Raw genomic sequence first — 19,819 nt, forward strand, 5'->3', positions numbered from 1 at the left:
TACTCTAATGATCTCACTCAAACTTGATTTCCTCTATAAAGACCCTATTTCCAAATAAGATCACATTCTGAGGTACTAGGGGTTAGAATTTCAACACATCTTTCTGGGAGTATACAATTCAATCTATTTCAACACACTTCAATAGTATTACATCTGTTTAGCACATAAATAGATACAAAAAAAAACTGACATTCTCCATGCCAGGTTCCCCCCTGCCCCAGAAGTAGCACAGCCACAGGCCAACAACTCCCCACGAGGAGGCTTGAGAACCCTGGGCCCCCACCCCCACCCCGATTCACAGAAACAGAACCCTGAGGAGGGTGGGGCAAAGAAGCCCAGATGGGGCATTTTCCTCAAACACTCTCGAGATGAGAAAAGTATTTTAAAGGCTTAACAGCATCTGGGCCAACACGCTTCTGTGGGGCTTCAAAGTTTCACGTGAAAGAAAAATCAGGAAGTAGGTGCTTTCCTTGGATTTCAACCAGAGCTTCCAGAGGAGCAGTGAAAAGCTGGGTAGGGCTGACTTGGAAGTGGAGTGCTCCAAAGAAAGCTCCCAGGGGGCTGCCACCATCCATGCAGGGGTAATTCTAACCCAGTCCCAAGGCTCTTATTATAGAAAAGTTGCAAAGTCTAAACCACAAATCTTACCCTTAAACATAAGTATCTGTCGCCTCTCTGGGATGTCACCCATGCTTCCAAGTCACTTCCAAGTTAGCTTTCATCACTGTGCCATGCTGAAACAGGCTGGAAAACTATGACAGCTTTAAAGTAAGGTCCACTGATCTGATTACAAGTTGGGAATCAGAGTACTGGGTAGGATTGCCAAGTCCCTGGAATCCACAGGAACCTCCCAGAATAAAATATGTTCCTTGAAGATGCTCCCAATTCCCAGACTGAGGTATTGTGCCCTCTCCTTGGTGCCTTGGCCATACCCATTTTAAGGTTTAAATTACCCTCGTGAAGTGAAACAACCTCGCTGCTGGCCAAGCAAAGCCTGTTAAAGTCCTCAGAGCCCAAGTTCTGTACATGCCTCTGGATATTGCTCTGGCCCTCACAAGAGAAAGGTTGGAAATGAGTCTCATGAAGGCAGCTGCTAGAAGGATGTCATAACAGCAGGTAGATTCTGAAGGGAGGTGAAAAAGAGTAACACCACAACTTTAAAGATCACTTCGACTTTATGGAAAAATTGAGTTCTAACAGGGCTCAGAGATTTCTTAAGTATCATTAGTTTCCAAAGGCTTCTTTCATTCATTCATTTATTCATTCATTCAGCAAGCATCTTCTGAGCTCGATCCTTGCTAACTTGTATGATGAGGATGAATGTTAGAGTCCAGGAAGGTGATTACTGGATTCCTGGTGAACAGAGCGTCAGAAGCAGCCTTGAGCCCTGGAACGGCTAAGACAACCATGAAGTCTCAGAGATAACACAAGAAGCTCCAGAGAAACGTGAGCTTGGGGTTGGTGGGGGGCATGCTCAGAAGAAGTGAACCTCTCCCCTCTCCCTGGGGCCAAACAGCAAGAAAGGAACCCACAGTAAAACGATGGGGAGTCGGGGGGCTCAGAAGGAAGAGGGGACTCGTCTGGTGTTGAGTACAGAGTGACCTAGGCAGGAAAGGAGAAGGAGGAAGTCCATCTAGTTTTTGCCACTGAAAGAATGAAGAAGTGGATAAGGTAGTATGTTTCCCATGAGCTTGACTGTGAACATATGTCCCCTTTATTCTTCTTCCTGGGCCAGCAGCTTCAGCACACTCATAACCCACCCATATGTGCCTGGGTCTCAGTGAGACTGTCAAGCTTCTACTTTTCAGCCTTTAAAGGGCAGTGAAGAGCCCAGGGCTAGATATTTGTCCAAATATCCATTAGACAGAACTAGAACACAAACTTGAAGTATGAAATTGCCCTTGAGGTATATAAAGTTATAGTGAATTTTGGAAAAGGCATAATTTTTAATAAATCAAATTAACGGTTTCCTGATGCAATTCAGCTTCTGGGGGAAAAAATCAAATGTACTTATTAACACTGAAAAATAAGAATCAGCCAATCAATGATGCAATTAAGTGTGATGCAGAAATTAAAAATATAACAACTTGGCAGTCATACGTTTTTTCCTTTCTGACCTTCAGATAATGATGTTACACTTGTTGACAAGTGTCATTGTGTATAGGATAATGATGAATTAAGATTTAACAATCTCTTTTAAAACTAACTCTCCATCCATGGATAGATTATATGAAGTGCTTCTTAAAGATTAACAAATTTCAGTACAAACAATAAAGAGCTAGATATCAAAAAGCAGATATGTAACACCTGTTATAAAAAAGCATCACTTGTCAGAGTGGCGTAGGTAGGTTTTATCATTCTCCTTGCTGCTATTGTTTTTAAATTGCAGAGGGAAAAAAATTAATGTCGTGATGTGATCTTAAGCCAGGCCAGCTATAAGTACTTTACAGATGGGAACTTGATTATCATACTTGTATGATGTATTTTATCATGATGCTCTTCACGTCTTGAGTCTGAGTAGAGAGATATTACAAGTCAAAAAATATGCCCTAGATAATTAAGAGAAAGGAAAATTCAACTTACAATCACCAACATTTGAAAATTCTGATAATACTCTGTTAGTAAAAATGTACTTCTAGAACTATTAGAATAGTCCAGTGAACTGATTATTTTTATTAAAATTCATCAGGCAAAATGAAGTCAACTGGGGGTTATGGTCCAAGATGGAGACATAGGAGACCTCTGAACTCAAAACTCCCACAGGCATACCAAATCTCCCCTACAAACAGAGTGATTTCCCCTAAAAGAAATCCAGAGACTAGCCAAATGATTCCTTCACTTTAGGCAAATGAGAAAATACCCTTATTGAAATGGGTAGGAAAGGCTGAGACACAGTCTCACTGAAACTCCACCCCCAAACCCTGGCACAATGCCATAAAATCAGAAGGGAACTCACAACTCCCAGCTTCTACCTGGGAAGGGAAGGGTTTGGTCCCAACATCTAATACCCCAGGAGTAGGCCCCCAAAGCACATTGCTCTGGAAGCCAACAGGGCTTACATCAACCACACCCATAATACTAGAGCAAGCAAATTGTTCTTAATGGACTCACTATATTCCAGGGTCCAGCACAAAAGAAGCAAACAGATACAGGCATTTCCCAGTGTTTCCCTGAAAAAGGTTCATTTGCATACTTTAAAAGCTGCTACCTGAGAGTCAGGTTTCTAATTTAGCACAGTCTAGGGACTGACTGATTCTCCCCAGAGACTGGGAAAGCAGGAGACACGATCTCTGCATTCTCCCCGTAGGCTGCTCCAAATTGCCAATATCTCCCTGGAAGGAGCTTGTACACACGTTTGGTACCCCAGCTTCTGCAGATGCCACCTAAGGAATACATCCCTTGATCACCTGGCTCTAGTGGCCAGCAAAGCTTGCACTTGCCAGCCCCACAGGCTTTTAACAAACAAATGTTCTTAAGGGGCTATCCTGCCAAGGGTCAGCACAGAGGAAGCAAACAGAAAATCCCATCACCCAGTCTTCCCCTAAAAGGGATCTATTTGTATACTTTAAAAGCTGTTACCTTAGGGTCCAGCTACCAATCAGCCTGTATCTGCATGCTCACTGAGATCCTCCCCTTTAGGATACTGACAGGTCTTGGCATACCCTCAACTATTGGGAGCCTCTAAGAACAAAGAACAAATCACAAAGGTCTGAGAGACAACCAAGAGCTCAGGCTGGGCTGAACAGTAAGGTTCATCTCCAACATGAAACCACTCTGTCAAGACTGGAAGAGGTGGCTGTTTTATCTAAAGCACAGAAACCAATACAGAGAGTCAAGGAAAGCGAAAAAACAGAGGAATATGTTCCAAACAAAAGTACAAGATAAAACCTCAGAAATAGACTTGAATGAAATGTAGATAAGTGATTTACCTAATAAAGGGTTGAAAGTAATGGTCACAATGACGCTCACCAAGGTCAGAATAACAAGGCATGAACAAAGTGAGAAATTCACTAAAGGCATAGGAAATATAAGAAAGTATCAAACAGAAATTACAGTACTGAAGAATACAATAACTGCACTGAAAAGTTCAATAGAAGGGTTCAACATCAGCTAAATCAAGCAGAAGAAAGGACCAGCAATTCAAAAACAGGGTAGTGGAATTCATCCAATCAGAGGAGTGAAAAGGAAAAAGCATGAAAAAGAGTGAAGACAGCTTAAGGAACTTATATAAGGACAACATCAAGAAAACCAACAGTCACATCACAGTGGTCCCAGAAAAGGTCAGTACAAGAGAAACTGAAAGGAGTAGAAAGCTAAAGAAATAATAGCTGAAAACTTCCCTAGCCTGGAGAAAAAAACAAACATCCAGATCCGGAATGCTCAGAGAGTTTCAAATAAGATAAACCCAAAGAGACCTACACCAAGACACGTTAAAATTAAAGTGTCAAAACTTAAAAACAAGGAGATAATCTTAAAAGCACCAAGAGAAAAACAACTTGTTACATACAAGGCTATCAATAGATAAGACTATCAGCAGTATTTCAGCAGAAACTTTCCAGGGCAAAAGGGGGTCACATCATATATTCAAAGTGATGAAGAAAAAAAAAAAAAAAAACACCAACCAAGAATACTCTACCCAACAAAGTTGTCCTTCAGAGTTGAAGGAGAGATCAGCACTTTACCAGATAAGCAAAAGCTGAGGGAGTTCATCACCACTAGATTAGACTTACAAGAAATGTTAAAGGTACTTCTTCAAGCTTAATGAAAGGATGCTAATTGTAACAGAAAAAAATATGAACATATAAATCTATAAAATAGGTAAACAACAAGGACCTACTGTATAGCACAGGGAACTATATTCAATATCTTATAATAACCTATAATGGAAACGAATCTGAAAAAGAATTTACACACATGCACACACAACTGAATCTCTTTACACCAGAAACACTGTAAATCAACTATCCTTCAATTAAAAAAAAGAAAGTATAAATCTCACTAATTAGGTAAATATAGAGTTAAATTCAGAATACTCTAATGTTGTAATGATCGTGGGTAATTAACTTATAGATCTAGTATGAAAAGTAGTAAAAATGTAAATTGTGACATCAAAGATAAAACATGGAAGGAAAGTCAAACTATAGAGCTTTAGAAGTTGTTATCAACTTAAAATAGACTTATAAATATAAGTTGTTGTATGTAAGCTTCATGGTAGCTACAAAGCAAAAACCTATAATAGATACACAAAAGATAATGAGAAAGAAATCTAAACATACCACTAAAGAAAGTCATCAAACCACAAAGGAAAAGAGCAAGAGAAGAAAAAAGAAACAGGGAAATTACAAACAGCCAGAAAAAAATCAACAAAATGGCAATAAGTAAACACCTATCAATAATTACTTTAACTGTAAATGGACTAAATTCTCCAATGAAAAGACACAGAGTGAATGAATGGATCAGAAAACAAGATCCAACTGTATGCTACTTACAAGATACTCACTTTGGGTTTAAGGAAACACACAGATAGAAAGTGAAAGAATGGAAAAAAGATACTCCATGCAAATGGAAACCAAAAGAAAGTGGGATAGCTATACTTATCTCAGACAAAATAGAATTCAAGCAAAAGACTTTAATAAGAGACAAAAAAGTCATTATATAATGATAAAGGGGTCAGTCCAGTAGACGATATAATATTTGCAAATAATTATGCACCCAAAATAGGAGCACCTAAACACATGAAACAAATATTAACAGACCTGAAGAGAGAAATAGACAGCAATATAACAATAGTAAGGAAATTCAATACCCCACTTTCAACAATCACCCACACAGAAAATCAATAAGGGAAATATTGGACTTAAACTATATATTAGACCAGATGGACTTAACAGACTTTTCATCCAACAGCAGCAGAAAACACATTTTTCTCAAGCACACATGGAACATTCTCCAGGATAGATCATATGTTAGAACACAAAATAAGACAATAAATTTAAGAAGATTGAAATCATATAAAGTATCTTTTCCAACCACAATGGTATGAAACTAGAAATCAAGTACAAGAAGAAAACTTTAAAATTCACAAATATTTGGAAATTAAACAACATGCTACTGAAAAACAAATGGGTCAAAGAAAAATCAAAAAATACCTTGACACAGATGAAAACTGAAATAAAACATACCAAAACTTACAAAATACAGCAAAGCAGTCTAACAAGGAAGTTTACAGCTGCATTAAGAAAAAAGGAAAGCACTCATTACATTGAGAAAAAAAGGAGCTCAAATTAACAACGAATTTTACATCTAAGGAAATATAAAAGAAGAACAAAGTAAGCCAAAACCTGGTAGAAGGAAGTAAATAGCAAAGATTAGAGTGGAAATATGAAATCAAGATTAAAAAGACAACAGAATAGATCTTTGAAACTAAGAACTGTTTTTTTGAAAAGATAAACAAAATAGACAAACCTTTAGCTAGATTTACCAAGAGAAATTAAAACAAGATCGCAAATAAATAAAACCAGAAATGAAAGAGGAGACATTGTAACTGATACCACACAAATACAAAGGATCATAAGAAACTACTATGAATCATTATACGTCAACAAATTGGACACAAGAAGAAACTGATAAATTCCTGGAAATACACAAGCTACCAAGGCTGAATCATGAAAACAGAAAATCCAAACAGACCATTACTAGTAAGGAAATCTAATCAGTAATCAAAAACATCCCAACAAAGACGAATCTAGGACCAGATTGCTTCACTGCTGGATTCTACCAAACACTTAAAGAAGAATTTCAAACTCTTCCAAAACATAGAAGAGGAAACACTTCCAAAATCATTTTATAAATCCATCATTACCCTGATACCAAAACCAGACAAGGACACTACAAGAAAAGAAAATTACAGGTCAGTATCCCTGGTGAACATAGATGCAAAAATTCTCAACAAAATATTAGCAAACCAAATTCAACAATACATTAAACGAATCACACACCATGATCAAGTGATATTTATTCCAGGGATTAAAGGATGGTTCAACATCCACAAATCAATCAACACACAACATTAACAAAATGAAGGATAAAAACCATATGATCATCTCAATAGATGTAGCAAAAGCAGTTGCAAAATTCAACATCCATTCATGATAAAAACTCTCAACAAAGTGGGTGTAGAGGAAACATACCTCAACATAATAAAGGGCATACATAAAAAGCCCACAGCTAACATCATACTAAACAGTGAGAAATTGAAAGTTTTTCCTCTAAGATCAAGAACAAGACAAGAGTACCCTGTCTCACCACTCCTAATCAACATAGTACTGGGAGTCCTAACCATAGTAACTAGGTAAGAAAAAGGAAAAAAAGGCATCCAAATTGAAAAGGAAGAAGTAAAATTGTCTCTATTTGCAGATGACATGACATCAAACATAGAAAATCCTAAAGACTCCACCAAAAAACTATTAGAATAAATTCAGTAAAGTTGCCAGATACAAAAGCAATATGCAAAAAGCAGTTGCATTTCTATATACGAACAACAAACTATCAAAAAGACAAATGAATGAAATGATCCTATTTACAACTGCATTAAAAAGAATAAAATACCTAGAAATAAATTTAGCCAAGGAGGTGAAAGATCTGAACACTGAAAACTTTAAGACATTGATGAAAGAAACTGAAGACGGTACAAAGAAATAGAAAAATATTCTATGCTCATGGACTGGAAAAAATAATACTGTTAAACTGTCCATACTACCAAAAACAATCTGCAGGTTCAATGAAATTCCCATCAAAGTCTCAATAGCATTTTTTACAAAAGCATTTAAAAAATCCTAAAATTTTATGGAACCACAAAAGATCCCAAATAGCTAAAGCAATCATGAGAAAGAAAAACAAAGCTGTAGGCATCAGTGTCACATTTCCTGATTTCAAACTATATTACAAAGCTATAGTAATCAAAACAGCATGGTATTGGCATTTAAAAAACAAAAAGGAGATCAAGGGAACAGAATAGAGAGCCCAGAAATTAACCCATGCATATACAGTCAACTAATATTTGACAAGAGAACCAAGAATACTCAATAGCAACAGGATAGTGTCTTCAAAATATGTTAGGAAAACTGGATATTCACATGCAAGAGAATGAAACTGGACCCCTATCTACACCACTCACACACATACACACACAAAATCAATTCAAAATGGATTAAGGACATGAATGTAAGACCTGAAACTATAAAACTCCTAGCAGAAAACATAGGGAAAAAGCTCCTTGACATCAATCTTGGCAATAGTTTTTTTTGGATTTGACACCAAAAGCAAAGGCAACAAAAGCAAAAATAAACAAGTGAGACTTCATTAAGAAGTTTCTGCATAGCAAAGGAAATCATCAACAAAACAAAAAGGCAGCTTACCAAATGGGAGAAAATATTTGCAAATCATGTATCTGATAAAGGGTTAATATGAAGAGCACATATAGCAAAAAAAAAAAAAAAAAAAAAAGCCCTATGATTAAAAAATGGGCAGAGGAACTGAATATACATTTTTGCAAAGAAGATATACAAATGCCAATGGGTACATAAAAATATCCTCAACCAATCATCAGGGAAATACAAATCAAAACCACAATGAGGTATCACCTCACACCTGTTAAGTTGGCTATCATCAAAAAGACAACGGATAATAACTGTTGGTGAGGATGTGGAGAAAAGGGAATCCTGTATACTGTTGTTGAGATTGTAATCTTGTGCAACCACTGTGGGAAACAGTAAAGAGTTCCCCCCCGAAAATAATGTAGAATTACCATAAGATCCAGCAATCCCATTTCTGGGTGTATAACCAAAGGAATTGAAAACAGGATATCAAAGAGATATCTGTAGTCCCATTCATTTCAGCATTATTCGAATAGCCAAGATATCCAAGATATGGAAATGAACTAAGTGACCATCAACAGATGAATGGATAAGGAAGATCTGATAAATCTATATCTACATAGATGGGCTTCCCTGGTGGCGCAGTGGTTGAGAGTCCGCCTGCCGATGCAGGGGACACGGGTTCGTGCCCCAGTTCGTGAAGATCCCGCGTGCCGCGGAGCGGCTGGGCCCGTGAGCCATGGCCGATGAGCCTGCGTGTCCGGAGCCTGTGCTCCGCAACGGGAGAGGCCACAACACTGAGAGGCCCGTGTATCACCAAAAAAAGAAAAGAAAACAAAAAATCTATATCTACGTAGATATATAATGGAATATTATTCAGCTACAAGAAAGAAGGAAATCCTGCCATCTGTGGCAACATGGATGGACCTTGAGGGTATTATGCTACGTGAAATAATCCAGTCAGAAAAAGATTAATATTGCATGGTATCACTTATACATGGAATCTAAAAAAAAAAAAAGTCAAATTCACAAAAAGAGAGTAGAGAAAAGTGGTATCCAGGGTTTAGAGGATGGGACAAATAGGGAGAGGTTGGTTAGAGTATAAACTTTCAGCTATAACATGAAAAAGATCTGAGGAGCTAATATAAAACATGGTGATTATAATTCAAAACACTGTATTGTATAATGGATTTGCTAAGAAAGTAGAATTTAAATGCTCTCATCAGAAAAAAAAAGTAAATGTGTGAGGTGATGGATGTTTAATCAACTAGATGTAGGGAATCCTTTTATAATGTCTAAGTATATCAAATTACCATAATGTACACTTTAAATATAATTTTGTCAATTATACTCCATTAATGCTGAAATTTTTAAAAAATGAAATCAATTCACAATCTCTGTTACACTGATAGCCATCTGAGGATATCCAAATGTTCTATGCAGGTTTTTGTATCATACAGCTAATTCCAGGTACTTCTACAACTGCTTTCCTACTGCCCTTCCTACTAATGATGTTTTCTATTCCCTCTATATTAAATTATTATTATTATTATTCTCAAACTGTGACCATATAAATGTAATATTGTCTATATTAGATTTTTGGTGTGAACTATGTTTTTAATGACAGAGAGTAGTTGGATACAAAAAAGCTTTTCAAAATGTGACTTTGTCAAATTTCTGAGAAGCTTGACAATCATCTTCAAAGATGATTCCAGAAGACATTTTTTTCTTCCCTCATTTTTCATCTTTTTAAAATCAATGACTCTTTTTATTCTGCTTCGTCAGACTACTAGGCTTTTGATTTACAACAGCTATATTCCAATAGCATATATATAATTTCATTTTTGCCTTTATAATTATTATTTTTTTAAACCATCAAGTAACAAGATACAGTTTGGTCCAAGGATTTTGGAACCATTCAGGTCTTTTAAACTAATATAATCGAGTTATAGAGTGGTTTTGCTACACATCACATTATCATAAATTTGTTTAGTTCTGGGTTTAACAATGGGATGGCTAAGCATGGACGTAATATTTTCCTTCTCTTGATTTCCAGCTCCATTTTATTCCTAAATTCAGAAGATTATTGCCATGAAATTTTCATCCACTGGTAATGTATTTGAATTTAGTTCTCATTGTTTCAAATGCCCTTCAAATTTTTATAATTATAAAAATGTCATGATGGAAGTCTACTGATAAGTATGAAAAATATATACTTGACTTCAGCAGTGTTCTAGAACTAGTATTACCAAAACTTCATTCAGGAAAATATATGCTTATAGGACAATAAAACTTAATAGTAACTAGAGTTGGTTCTCAGGGATATGACCCTTAGTTGTTCGTTTGTTTTTTCCTCTTCTCCCAAAGTATTTTTTTAAACAAAGGCAATAATAAATATAAAGATAAAACCTATAACCACATTACATGTAAATTCCAATATTTACTTATCATGGGTCTGCTTCACATGGGAATGCTAAGGTAGGTAAGTGCTCATTAAAACTCCTAATTCCAAAGATGGCTGGGAATTTTTATTTGCCAGTTGGACTGAGTCTGAAATCTAAATATGCCTGTTAATCCCCATGTTTCCATGTAACCCAACCTCTGCTACCTAAATAGATGCCCTCTACCAAGTTTGGATCACAACATTGCTGGCTCCTTATTCAAAGGACCACATGTTCTTATGTTAAGAAATGCAAATACCTGAACCAGTATCTAAGGCCAGATATATGTTTTTCTTGGCCTATAATAGATCTCTAAAATGCAAGTACAAAACTCCACATTTATTTAGTTTAATTAAAAAAAAAAGTCCCCTGCTTCATAGGTAATAACTTAATCTATTAAAAGAGAGCACACAAGACAATCGCTGTCTAAATTCATTACTCATTTGATCTATAAGCCCAGAAAAAAAGATTTAACTTCCTCTTGCCTTGGTTCATCTACGTTAGCTCCTGAATGGATATGATGGGGCATGGAGGAGGTCATTTTCTAGTCTTGTTTCCATAATAACTAGAGTTCTTCTCCCTGAACAACAAGAGCAACAGTCAAGTTTTACAGGAACACCAGTTCTGAGAGTATCAACTGAAGGACCGAGTATCACTTCAGCCACTGTCATCTTTCTACAAGCTCCTCTCAGGGATGAGAACTTAATTTATTTTTCTATTGTGTTACCTTTGTCCTAAAATATTAAGACTAGACAGTTGAATGAATAAATGGCATTCAGTTAAAAAAAATTAACTCTTTAGTTTATAAATACCTTAAAATAAAACTTAAAATCTTTTAAGGTAAAATTGATGATTCATAATTTAGGTGTTTTGAAGAAAAATCCTCAATATTAAAAATTTATAGGGCATAGATCACTTGTTAAAAATTTCTGCCACTGTGAACATATAATATTAAATGCATTTATTGCCTAGAGTCCACCCCCAATTTTTTGGTGAATACCGATGGGTTAAAAATAATGTCAGATTAAAGACTTTAATCATCTAGATTTTGATTTCAAAACATTATATCCTAACTTCCAGGAGAATTACAGTGTATGGATACTGAAAAATTTTAACCAATTCTGATGTAACCTTGAAACCAATTAGATAACAAACTGTTTTTTCCCACTGTTTCTCCCATGATACCGCAACCAGTTCATGAATCGTTAATGGCTCTGAAAAAAAACAGTTGAGCTTCGTGTTCTTACCTGGCACCCTCTTTGCCCAGTTGATCATGTGGACCAGCTCCCTGTCTGCAAGGCTGGTCAGCAAGCCCATCATTGAAGCCTCACTGAAGGGTCTGGTAGGATCGTACTCGGAATAGATTATGGGGGGCTCAGCCTCCAGCAAGGCACTGATCATCTGATCGGCTGTCAGGGACAAGACGGGGCTGTTCTTCTTAGTGTGTTTAATCAAGAGTGGGCTCGGCCAAAGGTTGGCAGATCTCCTGTCTCCAGAGGGCTCCGCTTCGTTCCTGCCCTCCCCGTCCTCTCTCTGGCGCTTGTGCTTCAACATTCTCCCTCCTCTGCGGTCTTTCCGTATCCCTGAGAACACAGGGGGAAAAAAAAACAGTTTATTCTTTTTCTCATATAAACTTTCACAGTAAAACCGTCTTCAATGCTAACAGCCCTTTATTTTATTTGAGGAAAGAGTCTGGGGCACAGTTGTGCTGGTAAGTGTTTAACAACCAGCTGTCCACGAGAAAAAAAAAAAAATAGGCTTTGATTTGTAGCATTCGCCAATTTCCATGGTGTAACTACTCCCATGTCCATGGCAAATTTCAAGCTAGTTGTCTGAGATTAAGCATCATACAAAACTCCTGAAAAGTTAACAGTAAGCTTTTATGAGCCAGTACAAGCTGGTCTAACAAGCCATTGGGGTGTGTGTGTGTGTGTGTGTGTGTGTGTGTGTGTGTGTAAGAGCTGCTGTAAAAAGGACATGATAATAATTATTCTTGAAATATGGCTTATATCAAAGATTGCTTCTGCTATGAATATTCTTTCAACAGTAAATTAAAAAGCCATCTTTAAAAAAGCATTTTATAAACATCCTTATCAACCAACTACACCTCTTTATGGAAGACACTAAAGAGGAATGATTTATCCAAAACGTATCTGACAGCCTCTGGATCCTATAGGTGTTCAGTCAGTCTTTCATTGCTACTAAACTGTACCTCACCACCTGAGGAATTGACCCACAACCCTCAACTTGTTTACTTGGTTCTAAGATTGACACAAATGTATTTCTATTTTCCTGATACAAAAGTTTTTAAATAGTTGAAAATAGTTTCCCCCCAAAGATTTACCAGCTGTGGTTCCCGCTAACTAAATTATAGGGCAGGGGAGACTCCATTCTCTTTTGCAGAGACTCTGAGGTTTGGCTCAGCATCTTAACCTGGAAAAGGCCAGGCTGTGGTGCTGAAATGTATCAGCAGAAACAAATATTTTAAAGGACAAAAATGATCACTAGCTTCCATATTTTCAAAAACTGTAATCTTTTCAAAATATGGCAGATAGCAGCAGTTCTTAGATTTATATAAAAGAAATAATCATTTTGGTAAAAAGTTAATACAATTATATTTAATATTAAAGACATGAGAAGTCAACATTCTTTATAACATATCACCTGTTCTCTTACTCGAAATGAATAACTAATGTCAGAACTTTGTTCTATGTCGTTCTAATTTGTCAAGGCGTTTGAACAAATGTGCGGTGGTGAATTTTTTATGTATAGCTTTTATTCGTGTAGGTCTAGATTAGATATGTTAGATGATACTAAAAATATAATGAAGCCACAACCCTTCCTATTTATTCAGTATTAAAATAAGCATTTCCCAGAACTCTTGGAATAAGTGACAATTGTAAAGATTATTATCACTAACACGCACTGAGCACTCACCATGTGCTTAAGCACTTTAATATATACTTTACATGTGAGCATTTCACAACTAATTTAGTCCTCATGATAATCTTGTAAGGTAAATACTATAAAACTGCTGCTTTAGAAAGGTTAATGAACTTGTCTGAGACCATTCTCTATTAAGTATGATGCAAGATCCGAGCTCTGAAATGAAGTTTGTTTTTTTTTTTCCAGTTAACAGAGTTTTAAAAATGTATCCAACAAAGTCGACACATTTAAGGATACCTAGAAGTAACATAGTAAAGAAATAAAATGAGAAGAATCGTTGTATCTGACCAATTGTTGTCCATAGTCAGACATTTCAACTCTTTCGCTGCTAGATATGCTAACGAGAGTATAATATCTGAACTGAGGAAGGTGACACAGCCTACTCTCAGCTCATCAGAGCACACCTGGAGTATCACACAGTGCCGAATGCTGCAGAGACAAGCAAAACAAATCTATTCAGAGGAACTAGGATGGTGAGGAGATGTGAAATCAGGTCACATGGAGAACCACTGAGGAACTGAAACGGATTAGCCGAGAGAAAAAAAGACTTTGAGGAAACATGAGTGTCACCTTCACATGGGCTATACTATATAAAATGGCATTATGGTCTGAAGGTTTGTGTCCCCCTCCCCAAATTCATATGTTGAAATCTAATCCCCAATGTGATGGTATTCAGAGGTGGGGCCTTTGGGAGGTCATTAGGTCACGAAGGTAGAGCCTTCATGAATGGGATTAGTGCCCTTATAAGTAGAGGCCAGGGGGCCAGCTTACTCTCTCCACCCTGTTAGGATATGAGAAGACAGCTGCCTACAAGCCGGAAAGCAGGCACTCATCAGACACCAGATGTGCTGTCAAGCTTGGACTTCCCAACCTCCCGAACTGTGAGAAATAAATGTTTGCTGTTTAATCTATGAAGTCTATAGTATTTCTGTTATAGCACCCCAAACTGACTAAGAGAGATAGATGGGTTCAACTTGCTCTTTATGAGCCCAAAGGGTAAAACAGAAAAAATATGTGGAAACTCTGAGTAGTTAGAGCTCACTGCAAGGAATCAGTTTGTAGGAGTCAAAGCTGACAACAAAGATAGAATCTGCTGCCGCAGGAAAGGATGTGTTAGATCACTGGAGGTTTCCAAGAATAGGCTAGACGAAGACTTTACAGGGGTGTTACCAAAGGCATTCAGTTACCCAGTATTTGCACTACGTGACCTTCGATATACTTTCCATCCTGAGATTGTAGGACTCTATGTTCTTCCATTTAGAATGTAAGACCAGTGGCCTTGGAATGAAAAACAGGAAAAGAAGATCGAAAGCAAAGAATTCCTACAGGTTCACATTTCTTAGAGAATTCTGAGGTCAGAATTTTGGGAGGATGATTCTGATTGTTATTTACCTACTTTGGGTAGGAACTAGGGTGAAAAAAATGCATTGTTCTTCAATATTAAACAGAGTATAACTCAAATACTCTTTGCCCCCCTACTCTATAACTTTATAAAGAGATAGAGAATGTGGACAGATCTTATTGGAAAGTTGCAGCATTCCAATAAAATCTTTTAATATTAGATCTACATGGAAAGATAGAAGCAAGTGACTTGAATAAAGAAGAAATGGTTAAAGGTGATATTGTTTACAGTAAGATGAAAGCAAGTTACCTGAGTAATCAAGTTATGACTATACACATGCATTTTACTTTTTAAAAATGAAGACGATGCTTTATGTTATAACTGTAGTTTATCTTCATTTTAAAAGATTTCCAAAATAAAGACAAGTAGATAGAAGGTTAATGAAGCAAAACAAAACATAGTATTACCACCCACTTTAAAAGTTCCCAGCAATCATAGTACAGACAATCTGATCTCCAGAAGAAGAATTTTAAACTCAATTCAGGTTCTAGGAGTGACAGTTATAAAAATTTGTTTACCAAAGTATTTGTTCTTTTCGTAAAAATTTGTTCAATACTTACAATGTATATTCACAGATGATGCAGTGGGAAACAAAGATCATGTTACCCTCCATCAAGTTTTCAGCTTGGAGGGAGAAAGCCATGAATCAAAAGTTATTCTGTTATTTGTGGAATGAATGCATTAGCTGCCCAAAACACTATGGAAGGGAGGGGGAGGTGCTAATCGGAGGAGACAAAGAAGGCTTCTCTAGGAGACAAAGTTACATTTGAGCCAATTCATGAGATTTCCTCTCTTGGAGAAATTTCAAAGCTGACTACTCAAATGGTTTAGGTATAGCACTACTTAGAGCAGTGAGCTGAATCACCACACCACTTTGAGTCTCAAATATTTGATTCACGTTGTTGAACACAAGACAAAAATGTCCACAGGCTTGGAATGCAGAATGAGAAAACACAACCAGAGAGATGGAGGAAAGAGTTAAATATTTATAAAATCATCAAATTGTCAAATTGGGTAAGGTAGATTCAATTAGCATTAACAAATATTTTCTTAAATTTACCCCTCAATGTTCCATATTTTTCAAATGTCAAAGGCTCTATAAAATATACAGACAGAACAAAAATAGCAAGTTGTACATACTGTGTGGCCGACTGCATGTGATAGGATCCCAGGGCACAGCTCAATGAGGAAAGCAACCATTTCTACTTGTAAGCAGTAACTGTCATATAAGTAGTGACTATCAGTGTCACTACCAGTGATAATATTGCATATTTCATAGTAGTTCAAAAAAAATCAAACTGGAATTGAGTGGAACAGGTGAAAAATGGCCCAACTTCTACTATCTTAACCTAGGTTAAATGAGAATTGCAGATCACAACCAATAATTACAGCCTGTGTCACTATGGAATATACAGCCAGTTCCTAATTATATACAGTGATGGGGTATAGGAGTGGCATGCATATTTGAAATCCAAAGATAAATTTAAAAACTCATTCTATGCTCCCTACCAAGAATTTTTCCAGACAACATAGACTGATAAGTATTTTACTTAAGCTCAATTTCCTTTGTCTAAATTATTTTAACTATTTTGGTACCTGAACAAAAGTTCACAAAGCAGGGGGGAAGAAAAACAATTAGCTTAGATCATGCAAATATTAAACAGGCAGCCTCTTGACAGTCAAGATGTTTCTTTGTAACAAGTAGGACTTTGGCTTGTAACGCCATATAAACAAGATGTATTGTCATTCAGCACCCCAAAATGTCATTTCCCAGAATGGTTGAGCACAATATTTAGCAGCGCAATTCAGATGTCATGTAACGGATATGCTAGTGTACAAACGTTATTAGCTCTCAAGTTGTGTCACTGATTAGACAAGAGTTGTATCACAGCAAATTTCTCTACATTCCTTTGAAAATTTCATAAGCTTACAATAATTCAGTGATTACCCTCAGGCTTGAGAAACAAACTCTCTCTCATCAAGCAAGCCCACCACACATGTGAAATGCCATCACTTTGAATTTTATGCCCTTGGGTTAAGCCTTCTCTAATACCCTGTCGCACTGTGGTAAGGATTTAGAAGCGGAGTATAGAACCTCTGCTTCGTAATACTCAATGTGAATTTGAGTGATTCTAATCCACTAGGAAGTGTTAATTTCAGGGAATTTATTAAACCAATAAGCACAGACCACTGGAATGAGAACAAAAGGGAGAGAGATGATGCCCAGGGCACTCTCTAAGATCCCTCAGGAATCTCTCTAAGGCTGCCTGGGCTTGGGGAGGTCTGCGGTAAGGCAATGTAGGGGCTGAGCCCTGGCAGGGAGAAAGGGGCTGGGGACATATCCACTGCTTAAACAATTATGTCCTGGCCCTAAAATAAAAAGATCTGTCCTAATGCCTCAAACTAGGAGTTTTGAAAGACTGCTTCTAATACTTGAGTTTATTTAATCATCCTTTCTTTTAAATTCTTTAAACTCTTTGGCTTGGTCATTATATCTTAGGAAAAATGAATATGCTATCTGAATATTCATTAATTAATAGAATTCATTGGCTTATTTGCTTCTAATGCATTCTGCTTTTTAAATTTTCTTTTTCTGAAATGATCTTTTTTCTTCTTGGTACCCTTTGCCTCTACAAAAAGCTACTATAACTTCAGTAAAGTTATTTCTCCAATTTCCCAAGACTACTTTAATGTATTATTAAATATTTCAAACATTTGCATAATCACCTTTCTTTTGTTTTTCAATAATTCCACATTATTCATGAGGTATTAAAAACCCAGGCAGAGAAATACCCTAAAAGCTTTTTAATTCAACATGTTGAAGAAAACAGGAGTGCTGATTAGTTAAGAATTAAATAAAGATAAGAACTAATGAAACTTGCACCAGAGAAACTTCCCTGCATCAATTCTAATGCTTTCCCTTCAAATACTAGAAATGAATCTTGTAAGGTAGGCACTGGTACAGTCCCCATTTAACAGAAAAAAAGAAGTTTAGAATAACTATCATGACCAAGGTCATACCAAGAGCAGCACAGAGATTTCAACCCAGGTGAATTATGTAATTATAGATTATTATTAATATTATCATAGCCTCTAAGTGGATCATTGATGATGGTACATCAATGATCCACTTTGAGGTGATGAATTATCCAGTTCATTTAAAGCTACTTAATGCTCTTCCTCTCCCTCCTTTCACATCCAACAAATCACCCCAACCTGTATTCACTCACATATCTCTTCTTTACTCCCTTTCACTCTATCTTTACTGCCACCATCCTGGTTCACACACTTCTCCCTTTTTGCCTAGATTGATGCAGCAGCTACTAATTTGTCTCCCTGCCTACCTTCAATCTTCCTTCCAATCCAATCAACTGGCAATTGAATAATCTCCATTACACACCTATTTTATCCTGTTACGTATTGTCCATCTAAAGCTGTCAAACACCTCCTTAGCTACAGCAGTTGTTTGTGCTCTGAAGACTCTTGGCAATTCTAAGCAGTAGGGGTACAATTAGGGCTTCTGCTTGCCCCGTTCCCCCCATTTGTCTAAAGCATATGTATATATATATATATATATATATATATATATATATATATGTATGTATTTTGTACTGGGATTAGGGAAATAACTCATTTTTAAAAGAGTTTACTGGTTGTATTTTAAATTTAAAAAGCCACTAACCCACTGAATAAAATCCAACACTACACTGACTCATGAATTTCCACAAATAATCCCAAAGTACTTTTCAAATCTATCTTTACAAATCCCCTCCACAAACCTTTACTTTTTTATGAAACAGGGTTGGCCTTGCCACTTTTTATAATACTTCCCAACATCACCACCTTGTACAATTTCCACTCCTCTTATATTGGCCACCAAATCCCAAGTAAAATTTCATTTCCTCCATAGTCAATCTTGGACCCCACTCCAGTCTAGCGGCTCTACCTCCTTCATTCTTGTAGCTTTTCTTTCATCTTTTTCTTTTCTTGTGTCATTCATCGGATAACCATCATGTACTAATTTCTGTGTTTAATTACACCTGAGTTCCCCCTCCCTGGCTATGGCCTCGAATTTCTCTCCAGGCAGGAAGTTGGAGCAAGAGTAGGGCTCACCTCATCTATTTTCCCTTTCTCAAGAAACAATGCCCCACGCTGCCTGATATCCAAGGTTTAAAAACAGTTGTTTCATACATTATATCCATTTTTTAAAGATACTTCTGTTGGGAGGCAATAAGGTTAGAACTGGAAAGCAAAATAGGTCTGCTATTATAGTTGGAAACATCATTATCTCCCTGCCCATAACTGATTACTTAAGTAAGCAGAAAATCAATATGAATGGAATTGACCTCAAAAATACTATCAATCAACTTGATCTAATTGATATTTATAGAAGACCCCATCAAATAACAGATGAATACACATTATTCTCGAGTTCCAATGGAACATTCACCGAGACAGACCCCATTCTGGGCCATAAAAAGACCCTTAACTGTTATAACTTTATCAACTAGAGTACAGTGTTTGTGTATAGCCCCTTTTGCCTTTAAAGGTTATAAGAACTGTGAAACCACTCTTAGGTATATTGGAATTAAATAATTAAGTAAATGAATGGCACATAACGGGAGCCAGGTTTCACACTGTTGCAGAAAGAAGTG

The 19,819-nt window shown here is 36.7% G+C and overlaps 1 protein-coding gene across 3 annotated transcripts in view; it reads right to left on the reverse strand.

Annotated features, from left to right (window-relative positions):
• Positions 1 to 19,819, reverse strand: part of ESR1 (estrogen receptor 1) — a 262,966-nt gene that overhangs the window by 135,485 nt on the left and 107,662 nt on the right. For all 3 annotated transcript variants that reach the window (XM_027083203.1, XM_027083221.1, XM_027083210.1), the window contains one exon: positions 12,064 to 12,399. In XM_027083203.1, the coding sequence (XP_026939004.1) occupies positions 12,064 to 12,399 (336 nt within the window). The remainder of the gene's footprint in view (positions 1 to 12,063; positions 12,400 to 19,819) is intronic.

This window comes from Aethalodelphis obliquidens, unplaced genomic scaffold (genome assembly GCF_003676395.1).
Source record: "Aethalodelphis obliquidens isolate GAN/ISIS:26980383/991018 unplaced genomic scaffold, ASM367639v1 scaffold3, whole genome shotgun sequence".
Taxonomy (NCBI): domain Eukaryota; kingdom Metazoa; phylum Chordata; class Mammalia; order Artiodactyla; family Delphinidae; genus Aethalodelphis; species Aethalodelphis obliquidens.